Below are 23112 nucleotides of genomic sequence, written 5' to 3'. Positions count from 1 at the left end.
AGGGGTTGGATAGGCTAGATGCAGGAAGATTGTTCCCGATGTTGTGGAAGTCCAGAACAAGGGGTCAGAGTTTAAGGATAAGGGGGAAATCTTTTAGGACCGAGATGAGGAAAACTTTTTTCACACAGAGAGTGGTGAATCTCTGGAATTCTCTCCCGCAGAAGGTAGTTGAGGCCAGTTCATTGGCTATATTTAAGAGGGAGTTAGATGTGGCCCTTGTGGCTAAAGGGATCAGGGGGTATGGAGAGAAGGCAGGTACAGGATACTGAGTTGGATGATCAGCCATGATCATATTGAATGGCGGTGCAGGCTCGAAGGGCCGAATGGCCTACTCCTGCACCTATTTTCTGTTTCTATGTTTCTCTTTCCTCCTTCACCCCGTCTCCCACCCCTTTTCCCCTGTATCCACTTTCCCCACCCCAGTCCCCTTCCACCCACTATCCACAACCTCCAGCTTTACTGTTCACTCCTCACCTGTCTCCACATACACACCCCTTTGTCTCCACTCCACCTCCACCCTTTGTCACTTTCTCCACCCATCTGCCAACACCCCCCACCCCCCTTCCTCGCCCGAATCCACCCATTACTTTACCAGCTCCAGCCCCACCCATCCTTTCTCCTTTGCTTTCTCCTCCCTCAACTCGGAGTACAAACCCTCCCCCTGTCCACATCCCTCCTCAGATGCTACCTGACCCGCTGAGATCCTCCAGCACTTTGTCTTTTGCTCCGGACACCAGCATCTGCAGCTCCCAGCAATGATACGAGAGCAAGAGCTGTGGTTCTCCAGTAATATCTTCTCTCTGTCCCACCTGAAGGAGTAAATAAGTGGGAGGAGATCGCTGCCGGGAGTTGCAGCACAACCAAAGATCATCGAGCGGGAGCTTGGATCTTTTAGTTTGAGCACAACAAGAGTACGCCGAGTCCAAGTCTGTGGCAAGTCTGAGCTATAGGATCTTTGGTCTGTGCCTCTCCGAGGAGATGCCCACAGCCTTTCTCCTCCCCCCAGTCATGGGGTGGGCCGAGCTGGCGTGCCGGCTCCTAGTCGCCGCTCTCCTGCTGTACTGGGACCCGCTCCACCTGGCTCTGCTGGCCCTTTGCTGGGCCGTGGCGAGGCCGGGCGCCGTTGTTGCCATCGACCAGGGGGACGGCGGCGATGCTGGAAGCGAGTCCAGCGCGGCGGCGGCGGCGGCGGCGGCGGCAGCAGAGGCGGCAGCGGCCGGGACGGTGAGCACCCTCCTGCCTATTGCACACAGCTGACATAGGAAATACCGCGGGCTCACTCTGCACTCACCTCCCGACCAAAGATCTTATATAAGACCTTTGCTCCCGACGGCGATCAGAGGAGTTTTAGTGAAAGGATTTGAAAGCTCCCTTTGTTATTTATGTAGCTGCACCCACATCCCCCACACTCTCTCCTTTCTCTTCGCACTACATGTTGGACTGGTGTGTGGTTTTCAATTGTAATCGTGAACGCGTCGTTGTATTTACTCTGAGAGTTTGCAAAACAAAGTTTTTCTTGCATCCGCTCCAAGTAAATAAAAACGTCCACACACGATTCAGATACGTGTAGGAAGGAACTGCAGATGCTGGTTTACACCGAATAGTATAGACACAAAATGCTGGAGTAACTCTTCTCTGCATCTCTGTAGAAAAGGAGTAGGTGATGTCTCGGGTCGAGACCCATCTCCATACTAAAGATACTAGAGGAGCTTGTTCATACTGAGAGTCAGGGGAGAGGGAAACTAGAGGTGTGAAAAGGTACAAAGTACAAATGAATGAAAGGCATGAAAAGATCAAATCAAAGCCAGCAAGGATAAGGTGGAGCCCACAATCAAAGCCAGCCAGGGTAAGGTGGAGCCCACAATGGTCTGTTGTTGGCTGTGGAGAAGGTGATAACGAGTGGATACAAAGAGTGAAACTTGGCAGGATGACAATGAAACTAGTAGGGCGACTAGGGTGGGAGAGGAACAGAGAAAGAGTGAATGCAAGGGTTACTTGAAATAACCCTTATATGACACGATATAACTTTATTTAACCCAATTTCCCTGCTGGGATAAATAAAGTTCTATCATATCGCATAAGAATCCAGATTCAGGGACAGTTTCTTCCCGGCTGTTATCAGGCAACTGAATTGTCCGCTTGCCAATTTGAAAGCGGTCCCAACCTCACATCTACCCCATCAAAGTATCTTTGATCAGACTTTACTAAACTTTATCTTGCACTAAATGTTATACTGTTTATCCTGCATCTGTACACTGTGGACAGTTTGACTGTAATCATGCATAGTCTTTTCACTAACTGGATAACAAATAGCACTTCACCGTACCTTGGTATACGCGACAATAATAAACTAAACTAAGCAATCAAAAACCATAAGCTAGTCCAACAGGCAGTGCAAAGAGAAAGGAAAGAGAGCTTTTCGCTGTATCTGGGTGCACGTCAAATTAAACTAACTGCATCTAAAAGCATCTGCAGTTCCTTGTTTCTCTACTAAAACAACATCATGTCAGCATCTTCAAGGAATGACATGAGATTTTCTATTGTAAAGTCTTTCCTTTGACTTCTGCAGTTGTTCATCAATATTTTGAGTAAAACATAAAATGCTGGAGTAACTCAGCGACCAGGCAGCATCTGTGGAGAACATGGATGGGTGAGGCTTCGGGGTTAAGACCCTTCTTTAGACTGGGCTACAGGTCCAAGATTCTTTGCCAGAACTGTTTGTCATTTTTTCCCCTGTTCTGATGAAGGGTTCTGGACTTGAAACATTAACCCTGTTTCTCTTTCCCCAGTTGCTGCCCGACCTGCTGAGTGTTTCCAGTATTTTCTGTTTTTATTTCAGATTTCTAGCAACTGCTGTATTTGTTTTTAACACACAATCAGCAACGCTGTCTGGCTAAAGTACAGGCCAGGCAAGGCAAGGAGTCGCCCTACAGCATTCCTTTGAGCTGGTTTTGGAGCAAGATTCTATAACACTGATATTAACCTGTTGAGACCATTGTCAGGAATTCGCTATGAACTTTCCAGACTTGCTACATCATGTTGTTTACTCGTCTTTCCTGAAATCCCCTTCCAAGACAGAATAGTTTTACTGTCCATCTAAAGTCTGCTAGCTGACCTAAGCTTCTGACTCTGAATCACCACCAGCATAAGTCTCCCATCCATCTTGAGAGAACAAAATCAAATGCATTTGAAGGAATCAGACTGCCATAAATTAAAATGAGAAACATTTGGATGAAGAAGATGCCATTTGACTCTATCCTTCCTCGACACCAAAACCCCACAGCTTTCAATCATTTTCTTAGAGTGATACAGTGTGGAAACAGGCCCATACCGACCAACATGTCCCATCTACACTAGTCCTGCCTGCGTTTGACCCATATCCCTCTAAACCTGTCGTATCCATGTACCATGTTTCTTAAGCGTTGATATTAACTACTCCCCCGGCAGCTCGTTCCATTCACCCACCACCCTATATGTGAAAAGGTTACCCCTCGGGTTCCTATTAAATCTGTCCCTCCACACCTTAAACCTATGTCAAGTCACTTTTGACGACTTAAACCTATGTCCTCTGGTTCTCTTGAACAGGAGCTTATAATAAGGCTGGCAGTTTTGAGTAATACCTTGGTTTTCAGTATCAAACCCAAGCACCAAGTAGTGAATGTTTTACAGAAAACAAATGAAACATTAGTACACCGAGGATTAAGTTGTAGCTGAAAAAGCATGAATGAACCTTAAACAAAATTTTATTTAAAATAGTGAATTGTGGCTGTTATTGCAAGGAAATAAATTGGTTACTTTTCAGAACCAACGAGGTTATTCAGCAGTAATTTGGACATTTTATTAAAGTTATTGTAGTACCTTTTTCAAAAAGTTGTAATATTATAAATGCCTTTTTTAACTGCAAGAATTCTGATTTACATATTTAAATGTATTTTCAATTGCAAAGATGATCCAGCAACTTAGTGAAATGCTTTAGATGTGGAACCAGAGGCATTTCAGTTTACCTTGAGATTGTAATGACATCCAAAATAATATTATGGTCCAGACCATGAGCAAAATGTTTGCTAACCTGTTTTAAGAACAGTTGTAAATAAAGGTAAATAAAATAAGGGAATCGCTTATCCCCCAGTATATGGAAGAATTTAGTGCAGTGCAGTTTAGAGATACAGTGAGGATGCAGGCCCTTCGGCCCACCGTCCCTGCTGACCAATGATCACCATGTAAACTAACAATAGCCTACGCAATTTACAATTTTACCGAAGCCAAATTAACCTACAAACCTGTACATCTTTGGTGTGTGGGAGTTAACTGGTGCACCCGGAGAAAACCACACGGTCACAGGGAGAACGTACAAACTCTGTGCAGACAGCACTCGTAGTCAGGATTGAACCCGGGACTCTGGCGCTGTGAGGCAGCAACTCTACCGCTGAGCCACCGTGCCGCCATTCGTAGTTTTCCCGTTCTCAACGCCTACATTGGACACAAGGGCCCTTGTTGGTTGCCGTCACCTTTGATGGCTCATTCAAGTATCAGAATGACTGGGTCGAATGAGTCAGAGAGAGAGAGAGGTCAGCACATGATCCACATCGCTCTATCCCCTGCACTTCCATGTGCCTATCTAAAAGCCTCTTAAATGTCACTGTTGTTTCTGCTTCTATCACCACCCCTAGCAGCATGATTGAAGTATGTGTGTGCGTTCAAAAACTTGTCCCACACAACTCATTCAACCTTGCCCCCAGCATTCTCCCCTCTTGTCTGTCGAAATAACTAGGGATAGATCCTACCAGCCTTTTGGGATTATCCACTTTGATGAATAGTTGTTTAAAGTACTTTGCACATATTAATCGCTTAAATAATATTAATCCCATAACCGATATCCATACAGGAAGAAAGCCAAGCTAAGAGTGCAGAGGATGTGATTGATGGAACAGTTGCGGCCTCACCCCTTCACCAGGCATTAAGGAAAGGTACATCACTACTGTACAGAACACCTTTGTTCTATTTGCTTTGTATGAACTGATTTGATTCAATGTTTCAATGATACTTCATTGTCACATGCAGTGAGAGGTGCTGTGAAATTCTTTGTTGGTTGCATATAATACACAAAGGATGCAAAGTGTCCTCACGTATCAGCCGACGACAAAGTTACAAAGTACACGTCAGAGTCCCGATGGCCCCCCTTTGTCCCCCCTCCCCCGCCGGCCGCTCTTTGTTCCTGGCAGTAACCCCACCAGGTCCCTCCTTGTTCTCAGTGGCCCTTCCCCCCCCACACCGGGCCCCTCCTTGTTCTCGGCAGACCCGTGTCTCTCGTCGGCCCGGCCGCCTCTCCTCCTCACGGTTCACCAGCGAGCCGTCCCTCTCCTCTCCGGCCCGTCAGTCTTCATGCCCCGGGCGACACCACCCACAGCTGACCTTGAAGGAGCGGGAGGTTAGGCCACCCCCTGGACCTCCCCCTTCTGGCCCTCTGTCCAGCATCCGCCAGTGTCGTCGACTCTCGCCTCCGTGGGCGAGAGGGAGAAGAACCTCAGACCCACTCCATGTGGGATCTGTGTTGAACGACACCAGTGACTCTGGGCCGAGTCCGGAGGCGGCTCCCTCACCGGGCCCTGGCCTCTCGGGGCCTCTGGTGGGTTATAGAAATATAGAAATAGGTGCAGGAGTAGGCCATTCGGCCCTTCGAGCCTGCACCGCCATTCAGTATGATCATGGCTGATCATCCAACTCAGTATCCTGTACCTGCCTTCTCTCCATACCCCATGATCCCTTTAGCCACAAGGGCCACATCTAACTCCCTCTTAAATATAGCCAATGAACTGGCCTCAACTACCTTCTGTGGCAGAGAATTCCAGAGATTCACCACTCTCTGTGTGAAAAATATTTTTCTCATCTCGGTCCTAAAAGATTTGCCCCTTATCGCAGTTCCCGGTTCTCAGTTCCCGGTTCCACAGCCGCTGGCTCTGCCACAGATTTACACACAAACCTTACTTTTATTTCCTCTGTGGCGATTGTGGAATTTAATTCTATTAAGAATATAAATATGGTGCAACTTTCAATAATTGCCCAACATTCACATAATGAATGATAACTGACCACTTCAGTTCCCATGCTGGGGATTGTCATTCCTGTGCTCAGCAGCCCAACAGCCGTCAGAAGAGTTATGCAATGAAAAATGAAGAAGCAATAATCTAACTAGTGTTCAAGTCCAAGATAACTGAACATGTCAGAAACTTGTCAAATGTCAAAACCTTGTTTACCTTCAATGGAGTACTCATGATGGCATTTATAGCCAATTGAAACAAAGTGAGGTTTTGAGACACTATTAAACAGCTCTGTTTGTCCCCAGCTTCAAAGAATTGACATTGTGATGACCTAAACGCAACGTTTTGCCTTGTCCATGGGTCTATCTTTCCGGTGTGTCTCCTGTATCACTTCTCGTTGCAAACCTAGAGTCACGTTTGAAGAAACTTTCAAATGTTAGCTTTATTTTAGCTTCAGGGGTGGCACGGTGGCATAGCGGTAGAATTACAGCCTTAAGGGCCTGTCCACTTGGGCATCATTTGCGCCTCACGCAGGTGGCGCACGAGGATTTTGAGCATCCCAAAGTCCTGGGGCGCCGTGCGCTACCATGCGTCACTGCATACGCCACCACGCCTCACCGTGTGCACGTCACGACACACGCCAACCAATTTTTAGGATGTTGCGCAAATGACACCCAAGTGGGACAGGCCCTTTACAGAGCCAGGGATATGGGTTCGATCCTGACTACTGCTACTGTCTATATGGAGTTTGTACGTTCTCCCTGTGCCCGTGTGGGCTTTTATCTGCGGGTGCTCCGGTTTCTTCCCACAGTCCAAAGATGTTCAGGTTTGTAGGTTAATTGGCTTTGGTTTAAAAAAAGAATTGCAATTTGTCCCCAATGTATAGGATAGTGCTAGTGCACGGGCTGATTGCTGGTTGGCATGGACTCAGTGGGCTGAAGGACCTATTTCTGCGCTGTATCTCTAAAGTCTTATGTTTCAGGCCATTCGTCTAATCGAGAAAGTATCAATAACAACTTAGCTATTGTGGCATAAAGAGTTCAGGCACAAATTCAGTAATAGCTCCTTGACAAACAGTTGCAGCATGAGTTAACCTAAATATATTATCAGGCAACCTGCTGGTGACAGTTAATATCAGGTATCTGAACCATCCTACCTACAACTAGAGACCGGTCCTGAGTTACTAGCTACCTCACAGACCACCCTCGCACTATCTACGATCGGACTTTACTGGGCTTTATCCTGCACTAAATGTCACTCCCTTTATCATGTATCTGTACAATGCGGACAGCACGATTGTAATCATGTATTGTCTTTCCTCTGACTGGTTATTAGCACGTAACAGAAAGCTTCTCACTGTACCTCGGTACTAAGCTAAACTAAACTAAACTAAATGTATTAAAATCCATTTACTCCCGCGAGTTATTCAAGAAGTAAAAGTAAAAGTTAGAGAGGAGGAAGCTGGCCGTTAGTTCATCGTTAGTTGTCGCATGTGAGACACTACTTTCTGGGTAAACTCACTTCACACATCTGGATAGGACTGAATGCTGAAGGTATTCTCGTGCATGTTTAGCGCTGGTGACTGATGGTGGGGATTAATTGGCGCAAAATCTGTTATTTAGAATGTAGCTGAGAATTTAGAGTTTTGAAATTAGAACTGCCAGCCACAGGAGACAGTTCCGTTAGAAGGGTGGGTGATTGGTTCCTCGTGGAAGGTTGGTTAAGAAGGTTCAATGGTTGGGTATTAATGGTGGAGTAGCAAGATGGATTCAACAGTGGCTGAATGGGAGATGCCAGAGAGTAATGGTGGATGGTTGTTTGTCAGGTTGGAGGCCAGTGACTAGTGGGGTGCCACAGGGATCTGTGTTGGATCCACTGTTGTTTGTTATGTACATCAATGATCTGGATGATGGTGTGGTAAATTGGATTAGTAAGTATGCAGATGATACTAAGATAGGTGGGGTTGTGGATAATGAAGTAGATTTTCAAAGTCTACAGAGAGATTTAGGCCATTTGGAAGAGTGGGCTGAAAGATGGCAGATAGAGTTTAATGCTGATAAGTGTGAGGTGCTACATCTTGGCAGGACAAATCAAAATAGGACGTACATGGTAAATGGTAGGGAATTGAAGAATGCAGGTGAACAGAGGGATCTGGGAATAACTGTGCACAGTTCCCTGAAAGTGGAATCTCATGTAGATAGGGTGGTAAAGAAAGCTTTTGGTGTGCTGACCTTTATAAATCAGAGCATTGAGTATAGAAGTTGGGATGTAATGTTAAAATTGTACAAGGCATTGGTGAGGCCAATTCTGGAGTATGGTGTACAATTTTGGTCGCCTAATTATAGGAAGGATGTCAACAAAATAGAGCGAGTACAGAGGAGATTTACTAGAATGTTGCTGGGTTTCAGCAACTAAGTTACAGAGAAAGGTTGAACAAGTTAGGGCTTTATTCTTTGGAGCGCAGAAGGTTAAGGGGGGACTTGATAGAGGTCTTTAAAATGATGAGAGGGATAGACAGAGTTGACGTGGATAAGCTTTTCCCACTGAGAGTAGGGAAGATTCAAACAAGGGGACATGACTTGAGAATTAAGGGACTGAAGTTTAGGGGTAACATGAGGGGGAACTTCTTTACTCAGAGAGTGGTGGCTGTGTGGAATCAGCTTCCAGTAAAGGTGGTGGAGGCAGGTTCGTTTTTATCATTTAAAAATTAATTGGATAGTTATATGGCGGGAAAGGAATGGAGGGTTATGGTCTGAGCGCAGGTATATGGGACTAGGGGAGAATAAGTGTTCGGCATGGACTAGAAGGGTGGAGATGGCCTGTTTCCGTGCTGTAATTGTTATATGGTTATATAGAACTTTACTTTAGAGATACAGCGCACAAACAGGCCCTTCGGCCCACCGGGTCCGCGCTGACCACCGATCACCCCGTACACTAGCAGTATTTCACGCACCATGGACAAGTTACAATTTTTACCGAAGCAATTAACCTACAAACCTGTACGTCTTTGGAGTGAGGGAGGAAACCGGAGCACCCGGAGAAAACCCACGTGGTCACATGGGGAATGTACAAACTCCGTACAGACAGCACCCATAGTCAGGATCGAATCTGGGTCTTCGGCGCTGTAAGGCAGCAACTACCCCTGTGCCAGTGTGCAGCCCCATAGAACAGGAATATGCCCTTCTGCCTACAAGATGCCAAGTTAAACTGACCTCAAGTGTTTGTACGCGATCCATATCCCTCTATTCCCTGTACATCCATGTGCCCATGCAAAAGCCTCTTCAACTATTGTATCGGCCTCCACCACCTGTGGCAATGTGTCCCAGGCCCCAATACCCTCTTTGTAGAAAAAAAACTTGCCCCACACATCTTCATTAAACTTTCCCCCTCATACCTTTATAGGTATGCCCTCTAGTTTTGAACATTTCCACAAGCCGGTGAAAAAGGTTTTAATTGTCGATCCTATCTACGCCTTTCATAATTTTACATGCTTCCATCAAGTCTCCCCTCAACCTCCGACGTTTCAGAGAAAACAATCCAAGTCTATCCTACCACTCCCTGTAGCCGAAACCCTGTAATCCGGGCAGCTCTCCGTCAAACCTCTGCACCCTCTTCAAAGCCTCCACATCTTTTCCTGTAATGAGGCGACACAGGAACGCACACAATACTGCAAATGCGGCATAACCACAGTCCTACAGAGATGCGTCATGACTTCCTGACTCTTATACCCAATGCCCCCTGCAAAGAAGCCAAGCCTTTAGCACCCTATCTACTTTCAGTGAGCTGTAAGCTTGGACTCCACAATCCCTCTGCATATCAATGCTGTTAAGGGACTGTACAGTCTCTCGTTGCATTCAACCTCCCAAAGTGCAACACCTGACACTTGCTCGGGTTACACTGCATCTGCCATTTTGCCGTCTATTTCTGCAGCTGATCAATATCCTGCAGTTTCTTCTGACACCCTTCCTCACGGTCTGCAACTCCTCCAACATTGGTGTCGTCAGCATGAAGAGGGATGGGTTATGTAGGAAATAGGGGGGTTTATTTGGGGAAATAGGGAGGGGCGATGCAGGGAATGTGGAGGAACGACGTGCAGAAAACTGGGATAGGTGATGTGGGGAATGATTCCCACTCTTCTCTGCCTGCTGCGAGATATATAATTGAACTTTTCCCCCATGGATTAGCCAGGTGAATATGTTTTCCTTATTCTCATTAGCTGGAGTCCGCACATCTGACTTGTGGCAGTGGCCACTGGCAACGGCCGGGACTGAGAATGACTTTCTCTCACCCCCCCCAGTCCGTGCTCTAACAGTGTTGACACTGAGGAAAGCTGTGTCCAAGGGGAGGCCAATGAAGGGAAGAGAGTTAAAGCTGCAATTTGCCATCTTGACCTCTCTTCTGACATCGTCCTTTTCAATTTAAGATATAAACAATGATCTATTTTTGTGTGTGTGTGTGTGAGAGAGAGGGAGAGGGAGAGGGATGGGGCTGTCAGAAACCATTGCAGATTACGTGACCTTTAACCATTGGTCCTACATTCTGCCAACCTTTAACTCTGGAGGAGTTAGACAGCTGCCGTTGGGACCATATATCGTCACGTGAATGGTTCTGCAAGATTTAATCCAGATGGCAAAGTTGCAGGGGATGTGTCATGCCTTCATCTTTGCTAATTTATTTTCTGTGCATGTTCATTTCATAATCAGTGTTTTCTTCAACCACCTGCCTGAATACACTTGGGCAATACACGGAGTGAATATATTGTGAAGATCGACACAAAAATCTGGAGTAACTCAGTCTGAAGAAGATTGTTTCTTGTATTTGCTGGAATTTATAGAAACGTATAAAATTCTTAGAGGATTTGACAAGGTAGATGCAGGAAAATTGTTCCTGGTGTTGGGGGAGTCCAGAAGCAGGGGTCGCAGTTTAAGAATAAGGCCATTTAGGACTGGGATGAGGAAAAACTTTTTCACCCAGAGAGTTGTGAATCTGTGGAATTCTCTGGCAGTGGAGGCCAATTCAGCGGATGTTTTCAAGAGAGAGATTTAGCTCTTCGGGCTAAAGGAATCAAGGGATATGGGGAAAAAGCAGGAACGGGATACTGATTTTAGATGATCCGCCATGATCATATTGAATGGCGGTGCTGGCTCAAAGGGCCGAATGGCCTACTCCTGCACCTATTTTTCTTTGTTTTCTGTTTTCCAGAACCAGAGGGCATAGCCGCAGATAAGATGAGGAGGAATTTCTTTAGTCAGAGGGTGGTGAATCTGTGGAATTCATTGCCATTGACAGCTGTAGAGGCCACGTCATTGGGTATTTTTAAAGCCAAGATTGACAGATACCTGATTAGTACGGATGTCAAGGGTGAAGGGGAGTAGATGGGAGAATGGTGGTGAGAGGGAAAGATACATCAGCCATGATTGAATGGTGGAGTAGACTCGATGGGATGGGCTGAATGGACTACTTCTGCTCCTATGGCGTATGAACGTATAATTGCCTCCTCCTGCAAGTGATCCTTATCCCTCCACCTCCTGCACATTCACTGGATATTTTCAAGAGAGAGTTGGATTTGGTTCTTAGGGCTACGGGAATCAAGGGATATGGGGGGGAAAAGCCAGAACGGGGTACTGATTTTGGATGATCAGCCATGATCATATTGAATGGCAGTGCTGGCTCGAAGGGCCGAATGGCCTACTCCTGCACCTATTTTCTATGTTTCTATCAACCCGAAACGTCACCCATCCTTTTTCTCCAGAGATGCTGCCCGACCCGCTGAGTTACTCCAGCACTTTGTGTCTATCTTCAGTAAAAACCTTCACCATCTGCAGTTCCTTCCTACCCTTGCTGAGATTTCTCTCCTAGGCCCCCTCCATTGCCAGAATAAGTCCACATGCAAACTGGAGGAACGGCACCTCATATTCCACTTGGGTAGCTTACATCCCAATGATATAAACATTAAATTCTCCAATTTTAGGTAACTAACCAACAGCAACCCTTTCCCCTTGGGTTGCTGTTGGCTAGTTATCTAAAATTGGAGAATTTGATGTCCATACCGTTGGGTTATACGCTACCCAAGCGGAATATGAGGTGCTGTTCCCCTTCCACCTACATCCCTTCCTCACATTTTGCGCATCTTCACTCCTTATCTCACATCCTTTTGTCATCTTCCCATCTCTGGCCTTTGTCTACCATCAAATCAACCTGGCCGGAATCCACCCTGAAGTCCACATAATAGTCCAGTAAATTTCCGTTGCCTTCCCCTTCCCTCACATATCCAACATATCATCTATATCAACGGGAGAGTGTCAAAAGCTTCAAATTCCTGGGTATCTCTGAAGATTTTTCCTGGACCCAGCACACTGGTGCAATTATGAAGAAAGCCCATCAACGCCTCTACTTCCTGAGAAGATTGAGATGATTTGGTGTGTCCAAGAGGACTCTATTGAACTTCTACAGGTGCACAGTAGAGAGCATATTGACTGGATGCATCACGACCTGCTTCGGCAACTTGAACGCCCAGGAGCTGAGATGACTTCAAAAAGTGGTGAACGCTGCCCAGTCCATCATGGGTTCTGACCTCCACACCATTGAAGGGATTTACAGGAGTCGCTGCCTCAAAAAGGCAGCCAGCATCACCAGAGACCCACACCACCCTGGCCACGCTCTCATTTAACTCCTCCATCGGGAAGAAGATATAGGAGCCTGAAAAGTGTAAGGTCCAGGTTCAGGAACAGCTTCTACCACACAGCCATCAGGCTATGAGTATGAAACATAGAAAATAGGCGCAGGAGGAGGCCGTTCGGCCCTTTGAGCCAGCACCGCCATTCATTGTGATCATGGCTGATCATCCACAATCAGTAACCCGTGCCTGCCTTCTCCCCATATCTCTTGCTTCCACTAGCCCCAAGAGCTCTATCTAACTCTCTACATCCATCCAGTGAATTGCCCTCTACTGCCTTCTGTGGCAGAGAATTCCACTAATTCACAACTCTCTGGGAGAAAAAAGTTTTTTCTCATCTGGGCTTTAAATGACCTCTCCTTTATTCTTAGACTGTGGTCCCTTGTTCTGGAGACCCCCAACATTGGGAACATATTTCGTGCATCTAGCTTGTCCATTCCTTATATAATTTTATATGTTTCTATATGATCCCCTCTCACCCTTCTAAATTCCAGTGAATACAAGCCCAGTTCCAATTTTTCCTCATATGACAGTCCCGCCATCCCGGGGATTAACCTCGTGAACCTACGCTGCACTCCCTCAATAGCAAGAATGTCCTTCCTCAAATTAGGAGACTAAAACTGCACACAATGCTCCAGGTGTGGTCTCACCAGGGCCCTGTACAACTGCAGAAGGACCTCTTTACTCCTATACTGAAATCCTCCAAATATGGTCACCTATGAATTACATAGACTTGAGGACATTGGTTTTGTCTTTTTGCACTATTAGAGTGTGTGTGTGTGTGCGTGCGTGTGCGTGCGTGTGCGTGCGCGCGCGCGTGCGTGCGTGCGCTTTTCTCTCACACACACACACATATATAATAGGCAGACAAAATTGCTGGAGAAACTCAGAAGAAGGGTTTCGGCTCGAAACGTGACCTATTTCCTTTGCTCCATAGATGCTGCCGTACCCGCTGAGTTTCTCTAGCAATTTTGTCTACCTTCGATTTTCCAGCATCTGCAGTTCCTTCTAGAACATTATATATATAATATATATATGCTGAACTTTTTCTAATTTATTACAGTGTACTATGTTTACATATTTTTGTTGTGCTGCTGCAAGTAAGAATTGTATTGTTCTATCTGAGACATATGACGGTAAAACACTCTTGACTCTAGAAATGCCCACACAATGCTTCTTGGAGTCATAGCAGTCAGCCTGTACTCAGCCTGTTCAGATAACATCTTATTAAGTGGACTGTTTCCTTCCTCAAGTGTTTGACTGCAGTTACTCCCAGTTCATCTTGCTGTGGTACGACCCTCCTGAGGATAATGCCGACCAGCCACTCTACCAGGTTCTACTGCGTGAGTTTAACACTGCCGTGGATTATGCATTGGGCAAAATCAGGAATCTGAACTTCACCAGAATAGAAATTGGATTGATTCAAATCCTCACTATCCACTTACAAAATGTCAAGAAGAAAAGTAAGAGGTATGATATGGTTTTTTTTAAATCTGGGGTGGGATTGTAACAGAAGAGAAACTATGAGCAAATATAAAACACCGGGGAGTTTCCTTATCTTTACTGCTTGTGTTTTCAGGGGAATTTCTATTGCATTATTTTATCCATTCTGTCATTTCTAATCTCTCCCCATCACAACCCCTCTGTGTGTTTATCAAAGATGGAACTATTTTCATTGTTCCAATTTCTGATATTTATTATATCCTGCATGTGGCGCAGCTGGTAGAGCTGCTGCCTCACAGAGCCAGAGACTTGGGTTTGATCCTGACTTCAGATGCTGTCTGCGTGGAGTTTGCTCGTTCTCCCTGTAATTGGATGGGTTTCCTCCAGTGCGCTGGTTTCCCCCCACATCCCAATCCTGACCTCGTATGCTGTCTGTGTGGAGTCTGCACCTTCTCCATGTGACTGTATGGGTTTCCTCTGGGTGCTCCCGTTTCCTCCCACATCCCAAAGTTGTGCGGGTTTGTGGGTTAATCGATCTCCGTAAATTGCCCCTAGTGTGTAGGGAGTGGATGTGAAAGTGGGATAATGTAGAACTGGTGTGAATGGGAAGGAACTGCAGATGCTGGTTTACAAAAAAAGACACAAAGTGCTAGAATAATTTTGCAGGTAGACAAAAATGCTGGAGGAACACAGCGGGTGAGGCAGCATCAATGGAGAGAAGGAATAGGTGACGTATCGGGTTGAGACCCTTCTTCAGACTCGCCTATCCCTTCTCTCCATAGATGTTGTCTCACCCCCTGAGTTCCTCCAGCATTTTTGTCTACCTTCGATTTTTTCCAGCATCTTCAGTTCTTTCTTAAACAGAGTAATTTCGCAGGTGTGAATAAGGTCCCAACCTGAAATGTTGCTTATTCATATTCACTAGGGTTGCTGCCTGACCTGCTGAGTTACGCCAGCACTTTGTGTCGTTTTTAGTGTGAACAGGTGAATGATGGTCAGAGTGGACTCGGTGGGCCAAAGGGCCTGATGCATGCTGTATCTTACAATATATATGTGAACTGATGAAATAACTGCTGGTACAAATAGTGTAAAGTGCTGTAACTATGCAACAGAGATACAAATAGTTTCAAGTTGATCACCTTTGACCAGAATTGGGGGAAGTTAAGGGGCTGTCCCTATTGGGCGATCTAATGGACGAGTTTAGAAGAGCTTAGGAGAGTTTGAAAAAATGTCATGTTGAAGACCTCCTTCGACTATGTAGAAGACTAGCATCAACTAGCTACGACTAGCTTCGGGGAAATTGGACACCGAACAGTGGAGAGTGAAGACGACCTCCTTCAATCTCCTTCGATCTCCCTTCGACTATGATGAAGACTATCTCCGACTACCCTCGATTACCTACGACTAACATGCCGACCTACTACGACTAAACCTACGAGTAAAAAAAGTATCGATTTTATCCATGGCCACCTTTTTTTACTCGTGGGCATTTTTCAGCATGTTGAAAAATATGCCGCGACTTAGCTGAGGCCTTGAGTACACGGGGATTACTCTCGAGCATGAAGGAGAGTTATAAAGACCTCCTACGACCTCGTGTCGACCATGCTGCGAGTATGAGTCGAGGGCAAACTCAACAGAACACGCGGATTAGGTCGCCGCAGTGGGACAGCCCCTTTGCTAGTATTATCTGAATGGTGGCCGATTAGGAAAAGGGGAGATGCAACGAGACCTGGGTGTCATGGTACACCAGTCATTAAAAGTAGGCATGCAGGTGCAGCAGGCAGTGAAGAAAGCGAATGGTATGTTAGCATTCATAGCAAAAGGATTTGAGTATAGGAGCAGGGAGGTTCTACTGCAGTTGTACAGGGTCTTGCCCCCCCATATCTCACTGACCTCCTCTCCCCCTACCAACCCTCACGGTCCCTCAGATCCACATCAGCCGGTCTCCTCTCCATCCACAAGTCCAACCTCCGCAGTTTTGGGGACAGAGCCTTCTCCAGGGCAGCTCCCAGGCTCTGGAACTCCCTCCCCCAACTGTCTCTACTATTTATTTCATTCCGCTTACATGTTTTTCCTCTACTTGCTAAATTTTTGTAAGGTGTCCTTGAGACTCTTGAAAGGCGCCCATAAATAAAATTTATTATTATTATTATTATTATTGGTGAGACCACACCTGGAGTATTGCGTACAGTTTTGGTCTCCTAATCTGAGGAAAGACATTCTTGCCATAGAGGGAGTACAGAGAAGGTTCACCAGACTGATTCCTGGGATGTCAGGACTTTCATATGAAGAAAGACTGGATAGACTCGGCTTGTACTCGCTAGAATTTAGAAGATTGAGGGGGGATCTTATAGAAACTTACAAAATTCTTAAGGGGTTGGACAGGCTAGATGCAGGAAGATTGTTCCCGATGTTGGGGAAGTCCAGAACAAGGGGTCACAGTTTAAGGATAAGGGGGAAATCTTTTAGGACCAAGATGAGGAAAACATTTTTCACACAGAGAGTGGTGAATCTCTGGAATTTTCTGCCACAGAAGGTAGTTGAGGCCAGTTCATTGGCTATATTTAAGAGGGAGTTAGATGTGGCCCTTGTGGCTAAAGGGATCAGGGGGTATGGAGAGAAGGCAGGTACAGGATACTGAGTTGGATGCACCTATTTTATATGCTTCTATGTTTAGAAACTAAAATGGTTTGAGGTTGCAGAAGAGTAAAGGATGAGAGAACAAAGGCTACTCTCACCAAGAGAGACTGAAGGGCACTGAAGGAAAGGGTGCTGGAAGAGAGAGGAGGATGGTGAAGATCGGCTGATCTGTCTGGAGGAGATATAAATGGAAATGAAAGAGAGAGAACAACGCTGGAATTGTACAATACAACATACACAAAGTACTGGGCGAGCCATTGAAACAACAGATAAGATAAGAGAAAGTACAAAACATCTGGAGATATCCCAGCTGGAAATCTGAAATGCTAGAGAGAGTTAAAACAGAAGATAGACACAAAATATTGGAGTAACTAAGCGGGCCAGGCAGCATCTCTAGAGAAAAGTAAATAGGTGACGTTTTGGGTCAAGACCCTTCCCCAGACTGGGAGTCAGGGGAGAGGGAAACTAGAGATGTGAAAAGGTACAAAGACCAAATTAATGAAAGGAATGAAAAGAACAAATCAAAGCCAGTAACGTTCTTTATGTGCTTTTCATTCATTTGTTCTTTGTCCTTTTCATACCTCTAGTATCCCTTTCCCCTGACTCTCAGTCTGAAGAAGGACCTCGACCCAAAACTTCACCTTATCCTTTTCTCCAGAGATGCTGCCTGACCCGCTGAGTTACTCCAGCATTTTGTGTCTATCTTCAGTGTAAACCAGCATCTACATTTCCTTCCGACACAGAGTAAAAGCAATGTTGATGTGAGGGTCGAGACCCGAAACGTTGCCTATTTCCTTCGCTCCATAGATGCTGCCTCACCTGCTGAGTTTCTCCAGCATTTTTGTCTGCCTTCGATTTTCCAGCATCTGCAGTTCCTTCTTTAACTCTAAAGGGCCTGTCCCACTTACGTGTCCTTGGCACGCTAATTACGCAACCTCGTGGTCGCTTTGAGCCGTGACAGTCCCGCGAAGGTCGCACACGACTTCATTCGACCGCACAGCCGTCTGGAGTCATTTGAAGATGGACACAAAATGCCGGAGTAACTCAGCGGGACCGGCAGCATCTCTGGAGAGAAGGAATGGGTGATGTTTCGTGTCGAGACTCTTCTTCAGTCTGAAAGAAGGGTCTTGACCCGAAACGTCACCCATTGCTTCTCTCCAGAGATGCTGCTGGTCCCGCTAAGTTACTCCAGCATTTTGTGTCTATCTTCAATCTTATTGGCCCCGCTCTGGGAGTAGGAGTGGGGGCGGATTCGGGACCGCAACGGCTGTAAGCCCCAGGCTGAGTTCGGCGATCGTTTGCCTGCTTCTGCTGCTGTTGGAGGTGAGACGTTGTGTCGCGCCAGGGTCTTGGACCTGTCCCACTTTGGCCGTCAGTTCCGCGACAGGCTGTTGGCACGCGAAGATTTTGTTCGCTACAAAAATTTCGGAGCCCCGCGCAATGTCGCGCACAACTACATACCCCTCCGCGCTTCTCAGTGGGACCCGCCCCGCGCGGCCACAAGATGCCCGTGCGCCTCAACGCAACCACGAGGTCGCGTAATTTGAGTGCCAAGGACACGTAAGTGGGACAGGTCCTTTAACCATTACAGTCAGTCAGTTGTGAAACCTGAACCACTGATAGCTCCTTGCTTTAGCCAGCATTGTAATCCCTGGCACATCTGTCACCTGCTGTGAAACACCACTGGTGGATCATTGGATTTTAATATTGCTGACAAGATTAGTTCTTGTTATCCATTCCTAATTGCCCTTTGAACTGAGCATCCTACAAGGCTATTCCAAGGGCAAGTAAAGGTTGTCCTGTGGGTTTGAAGTCATATATTGGCCAGACCAGGCTGGGGTGAGCCGAGGTTTACTAACTCAAAGGGCATGAGTGAATCAGTGGTAGAGTTGCTGAATTTGTACGTCTCCCCATGACCGCGTGGGTTTTCTCCGGTTTCCTCCCACCTTCCAAAGACGTGCAGGTTTGTAGGTTAATTGGCATCTGTAAATTGTTGGATAGAAATGTGTAAGATAGAACTAGTGTATGGGTGATCGCTGGTCAGCGTGGGCTCGATGGGTTTAGTTTCCAATCTAAACTAAACTAATTCATGTCTGAGGTAGATACTTTCTCGTGCATAAAGTCAAAGTCACATTTATTTGTCACATGCGCCAACTAAGGGACAGTGAAATGAATTTGCCAGTAGTGATACAGTTGAAAAAAGAACACACAATACACAATAGAATTCAACACAAACATCCACCACAGCATTCTTCACTGTGGTGGAAGGCAACGAAGTTCAGTCAGTCCTCCTCCCTTCTTCATCCGTGGTCGGGGCCATAAACCCTCCGTAGTCGCCGCTACGGACGGCCGGATGTACAGGCCCTCTCGTCGAGATGATAGAAACTCCGACATCGGGACGGTCGAACGCACTCCGCAGCTTGGCGTGCCCACTGGAGACCGCGGCTTTAGGCCGCAGGCCGGTGGTCGGAGCTCTTCTCCGGCGATCCCCGGCAAGGGATCCCAGGCTCCGGATGGTAAGTCCACGCCACGCCCGCGGCTAGAAGCTCCACAGACCACAGCCCCATGATGCCAAAGTCACCAGGCCAGCGATGGGAGCACTCCTTTCTGGTGACTCCCGGCAAGGGATGGCCCCGCTCCGCGATGGAAAAGTTCACGCTGCGCCCGCTGCTGAAGCTCTGGGCCCGACTCTGGGAAAGGCCGCGAGAGGGAAGGCGGAGAAGCTACATGGAAAAAGTCGCCTCTCCGTCGAGGAAGCGACTGAAAAACGGTTTCCCTCTTTTTTCCCCCCCCACACAAGATACACTGAGGGACACCAAAACAAATATTTGGACACACTAAAAAAAGTCGAAATAACAAACAGGCTGCTAGTGGGGCAGCTAACTCGCAGCGCCCCCAACCGAAGAGAATCAAGAAATATAGGATTTGGACAAGAGGTGAATAAGGCACAGGATACACAATGATCTTCATGCCTCTGTTTCTATTTAATCATTTGGATTTAAGTTCCTAATCCGGCTTGCTGCGATTCAAGCTTGTGTTACCAAGGCAACGGTCAAGGTCTCTGGATAATGGTATGGTGACTTCACCACCATGATCAGTGATCTCAGTGAAACATGAACATTTATACATGTTCTGTCCCTCTCAAAAAACATATATTGTTAAGTTAAAAATTTACTTTAGTTTAGTTTAGTTTATTGTCACATGTATCGAGGTACAGTGAAAAGCTTTTTTGTTGCCTGCTAACCAGTCAGCAGAAAGAAAATACATGATTATAGTCAAGCTGTCCACAGTGTACAGATACATGATAAGGGGAATGATGTTTAGTGCAAGATAAAGTTCAGTAAAGTATAGATAGTCTGAGATAGATGGTAGTTCAGGACCGCTCTCTAGTTGATGATAGGATGGTTCAGTTGCCTGATAACAGCTGGGAAGAAACTGTCCCTGAATCTGAAGGTGTGCGTTTTCACACTTCTGTACCTCTTGCCTGATGGAAGATGGGGGAGTGACCTGGGGTGAGACACGTCCTTATGCTGGTGGCCTTGCCTTTATTCCCAGAACTAATAACCCCCAATGAAACCGCTGCATTTTCCTTTACAATGCCACCACTTTTTGTCACCTTTCATCTCCTGTGTAATCTTCAACTCAGAACGCTTCTCCTTTCCCTCGTGCATTTTGAAAGTTCTTTCCATTCCTATCGCTACAGATTTGGAAGCTGCCCACCTGGACATTTAGTCCAATCTTTATGCTGGGAAGGGAAATGAGGACACTTCAAGAAGAGAAGTGAATATTGAGTGAATAAAGAATTTTCCCATTCTCTTGCATGCACTTTGGCCGGGACACGATGGGTTAATTTTATCACTGCCAATGCAAGTTGCTTCTCGTTGATAATTATTATTAGAACTGTGGTTTCCACCCCAGCTTTTGTCAGAGAAAATGTTGTCTTAGATCAGAACTTGATTGATGCAAGTCCCGACATGCGACCATGCCTGTAATAATCTTCCTCAGTCTTTGTTGCTTAAAGACTGTTGTAGACAGAATCTTGGAAAAGCGAAACAGAGAGGCAGGCTTGGTAACTCCTGGAGAGTGCTCTGACATTCAGGAAGACTATTGTGTATCCTGTGTCTCATAAACCCCCTGCTCAATTCCTACATCTCTTCATTCCCTTTGACCTCAGCCGTGAATAGATTTTATAATGTAGCAACCTCTGTCCTCTGCGGTGAAGATTTACAATTCACTGCACGGAGAACTTTCTCCGTCGTCCTATATAGTCAAACTCTTATCCTGGGGCCAGCCTTTGTGAAACTAGAGGAAAGGAATATAGGTGGAAGGGGACAGGGGGGAAGGAGACAGGGAGAGGTGGGTGCGGGAGACAGGGAGAGTCAGGAGAGAGGCAAGAGTGTTTTATTATCACATGCCCCGAAACGGAACAATGAAATTCTTACTTGCGGCAGCACAACAGGTATGTAAACATAGTGTTCTGTGGGAGGAAAGCAGAGCACCCAGAGAAAATCTACGCGGTCATAGGGAGAACGTTCAAACTCCGTAAAGACAGCACCCATAGTTGGATTGAACCCGGGTCTCTGGCGCTGTGAGGCAGCAACTCTACCGCTACGCCACCGTGCCATGGTTGTTGGCATTAGCCGTCGTGAGGAGAGGAGCTGAGACAAAAACAGAGTGGGACTGTGTTGCATCTGTTTGTAACAACAGCACAGGACAACGTTGCCTATTTCCTTCGCTCCATAGATGCTGCTGCACCCGCTGAGTTTCTCCAGCACTTTTGTCTACCTTCGATTTTCCAGCATCTGCAGTTCCTTCTTAAGCACAGGACTCAATGTGTCTCAATAGTGCAAGTGCAAAATATGACTAATTCAATGATTAATTTTCCTTGAGGTGTTGTGATTGATTGAAAGATACAGCATGGAAACTGGCCCACCGAGCCCACGCTGACCATCGATCACCCGTTCACACTAGTTCTACGTTATCCCACTTCCTCATCCACTCCCTACACACTAGGGGCAATTAACTAGCAAACCTGGGCGTCTAGGATGTGAGAGGAAACCAGAGCGCGTGGAGGAAATCCACATGGTCACTGAGAGAACGTGCAAACTCCACACACACAGACAGACAGCACCCGAGGTCAGGATCAAACCCGGGTCTCTGGCACTGTGACGCAGCAGGGCTACCTGCTGTGCCACTCGAGTAACTACGTATAGTCTAGTTTATTAAGAAATCTATTTTGGTTTGTTTGCAAAGATCTCGTCATCATGTGTTGCAGGGAGAAGGTTTTCCAGAATCGACAAGGCGAGGTGTATTTTCTGAGGAGAACTGCCGATGTCCTGATACACAATCTGCTTCCAGAGACACTGTGGAAACAAGACTGTTACCAGAATGTGATGAGGGAAGTGATTGCACTGAAAGGTAAGTGTCTACACTGGTTGAACTAAAGGCTGATGCATGGTTAATACTCAGGTCACCCGTTATGTAATTGAGCTGTACAGAAACAGGCCCTTCGGCCCACCGTGTCCATGCTGCTTATCTATACCAGTCACGTTTAGCTATATTTGTAGCTCTCGATGCTCCACGTGCTTGTCTGGGTGTTTCTGTAATGCTGTGGGTGCATCTACCATAACTGCCTGTGCAGAAGGCAACTGCAGCTGCTGGTACACACCGAAGATAGACCCATAGAGTCCATCGTACACACCAGGGACAATCTACAGGCGCTTTGCGGTTGCAGCTCCTAGACTGTGGAACAGCATCCCCCTTCCCATCAGAACTGCCCCCTCCATCGACTCCTTTAAGCCAAGACTAAAGACTTATCTATACTCCCAAGCCTTTCCTGACGTCCACTGAGCGAGGGCTACATGTATATATGTATGTAGTTTGTTTGTTTATACTATTCTTATAACAAATGTAAAGCACTTTGGCCAACGAGAGTTGTTTTTTAAATGTGCTATATAAATAAATGTGACTATGACTATGACTACAGAAGCCAATTAACCTACAAACTTGCAGGCTGAGTTATGCCAACACTTTGTGTCTATCAACCTTAACACACTCTTCAGCATGTGCGTTTGAGATTCCCACCACGCTCGGTGTGAACATAATCCCCCTCGGATCCCTTCGGATACTCCTGCCTGGCACCTTTTACTTACGCACTCTCGTTTTTAGTCATCCACTCCATTGGGGGAAAACAGATTCTAACTATCCGTTCTATCTATCCATCTGATAATTTTGTACTACGCCATCATCTCACCCTTCAGTCCTTTTCATTCAGGGGAAAGCAAACAGCCTAACCAATCTCTCGTTATAAGTGAG

At 46.3% G+C, this 23112-nt stretch overlaps 1 protein-coding gene across 1 annotated transcript in view; it reads left to right on the top strand.

The window, feature by feature from the left end:
• Nucleotides 1-940: 940 nt before the first annotated feature.
• The window catches only part of LOC116978933, a 60914-nt gene continuing 38742 nt past the window's right edge, over nt 941-23112 (top strand). The window contains exons 1-4 of the mRNA XM_033030234.1: nt 941-1224; nt 4886-4967; nt 13968-14184; nt 22073-22215. Coding sequence (XP_032886125.1) covers nt 979-1224; nt 4886-4967; nt 13968-14184; nt 22073-22215 — 688 coding nt within the window. The 5' untranslated portion in view covers nt 941-978. The remainder of the gene's footprint in view (nt 1225-4885; nt 4968-13967; nt 14185-22072; nt 22216-23112) is intronic.

This window comes from Amblyraja radiata, chromosome 12 (genome assembly GCF_010909765.2).
Source record: "Amblyraja radiata isolate CabotCenter1 chromosome 12, sAmbRad1.1.pri, whole genome shotgun sequence".
Taxonomy (NCBI): Eukaryota; Metazoa; Chordata; class Chondrichthyes; order Rajiformes; family Rajidae; genus Amblyraja; species Amblyraja radiata.
This window is presented reverse-complemented; position numbering and strand designations above follow the sequence as displayed.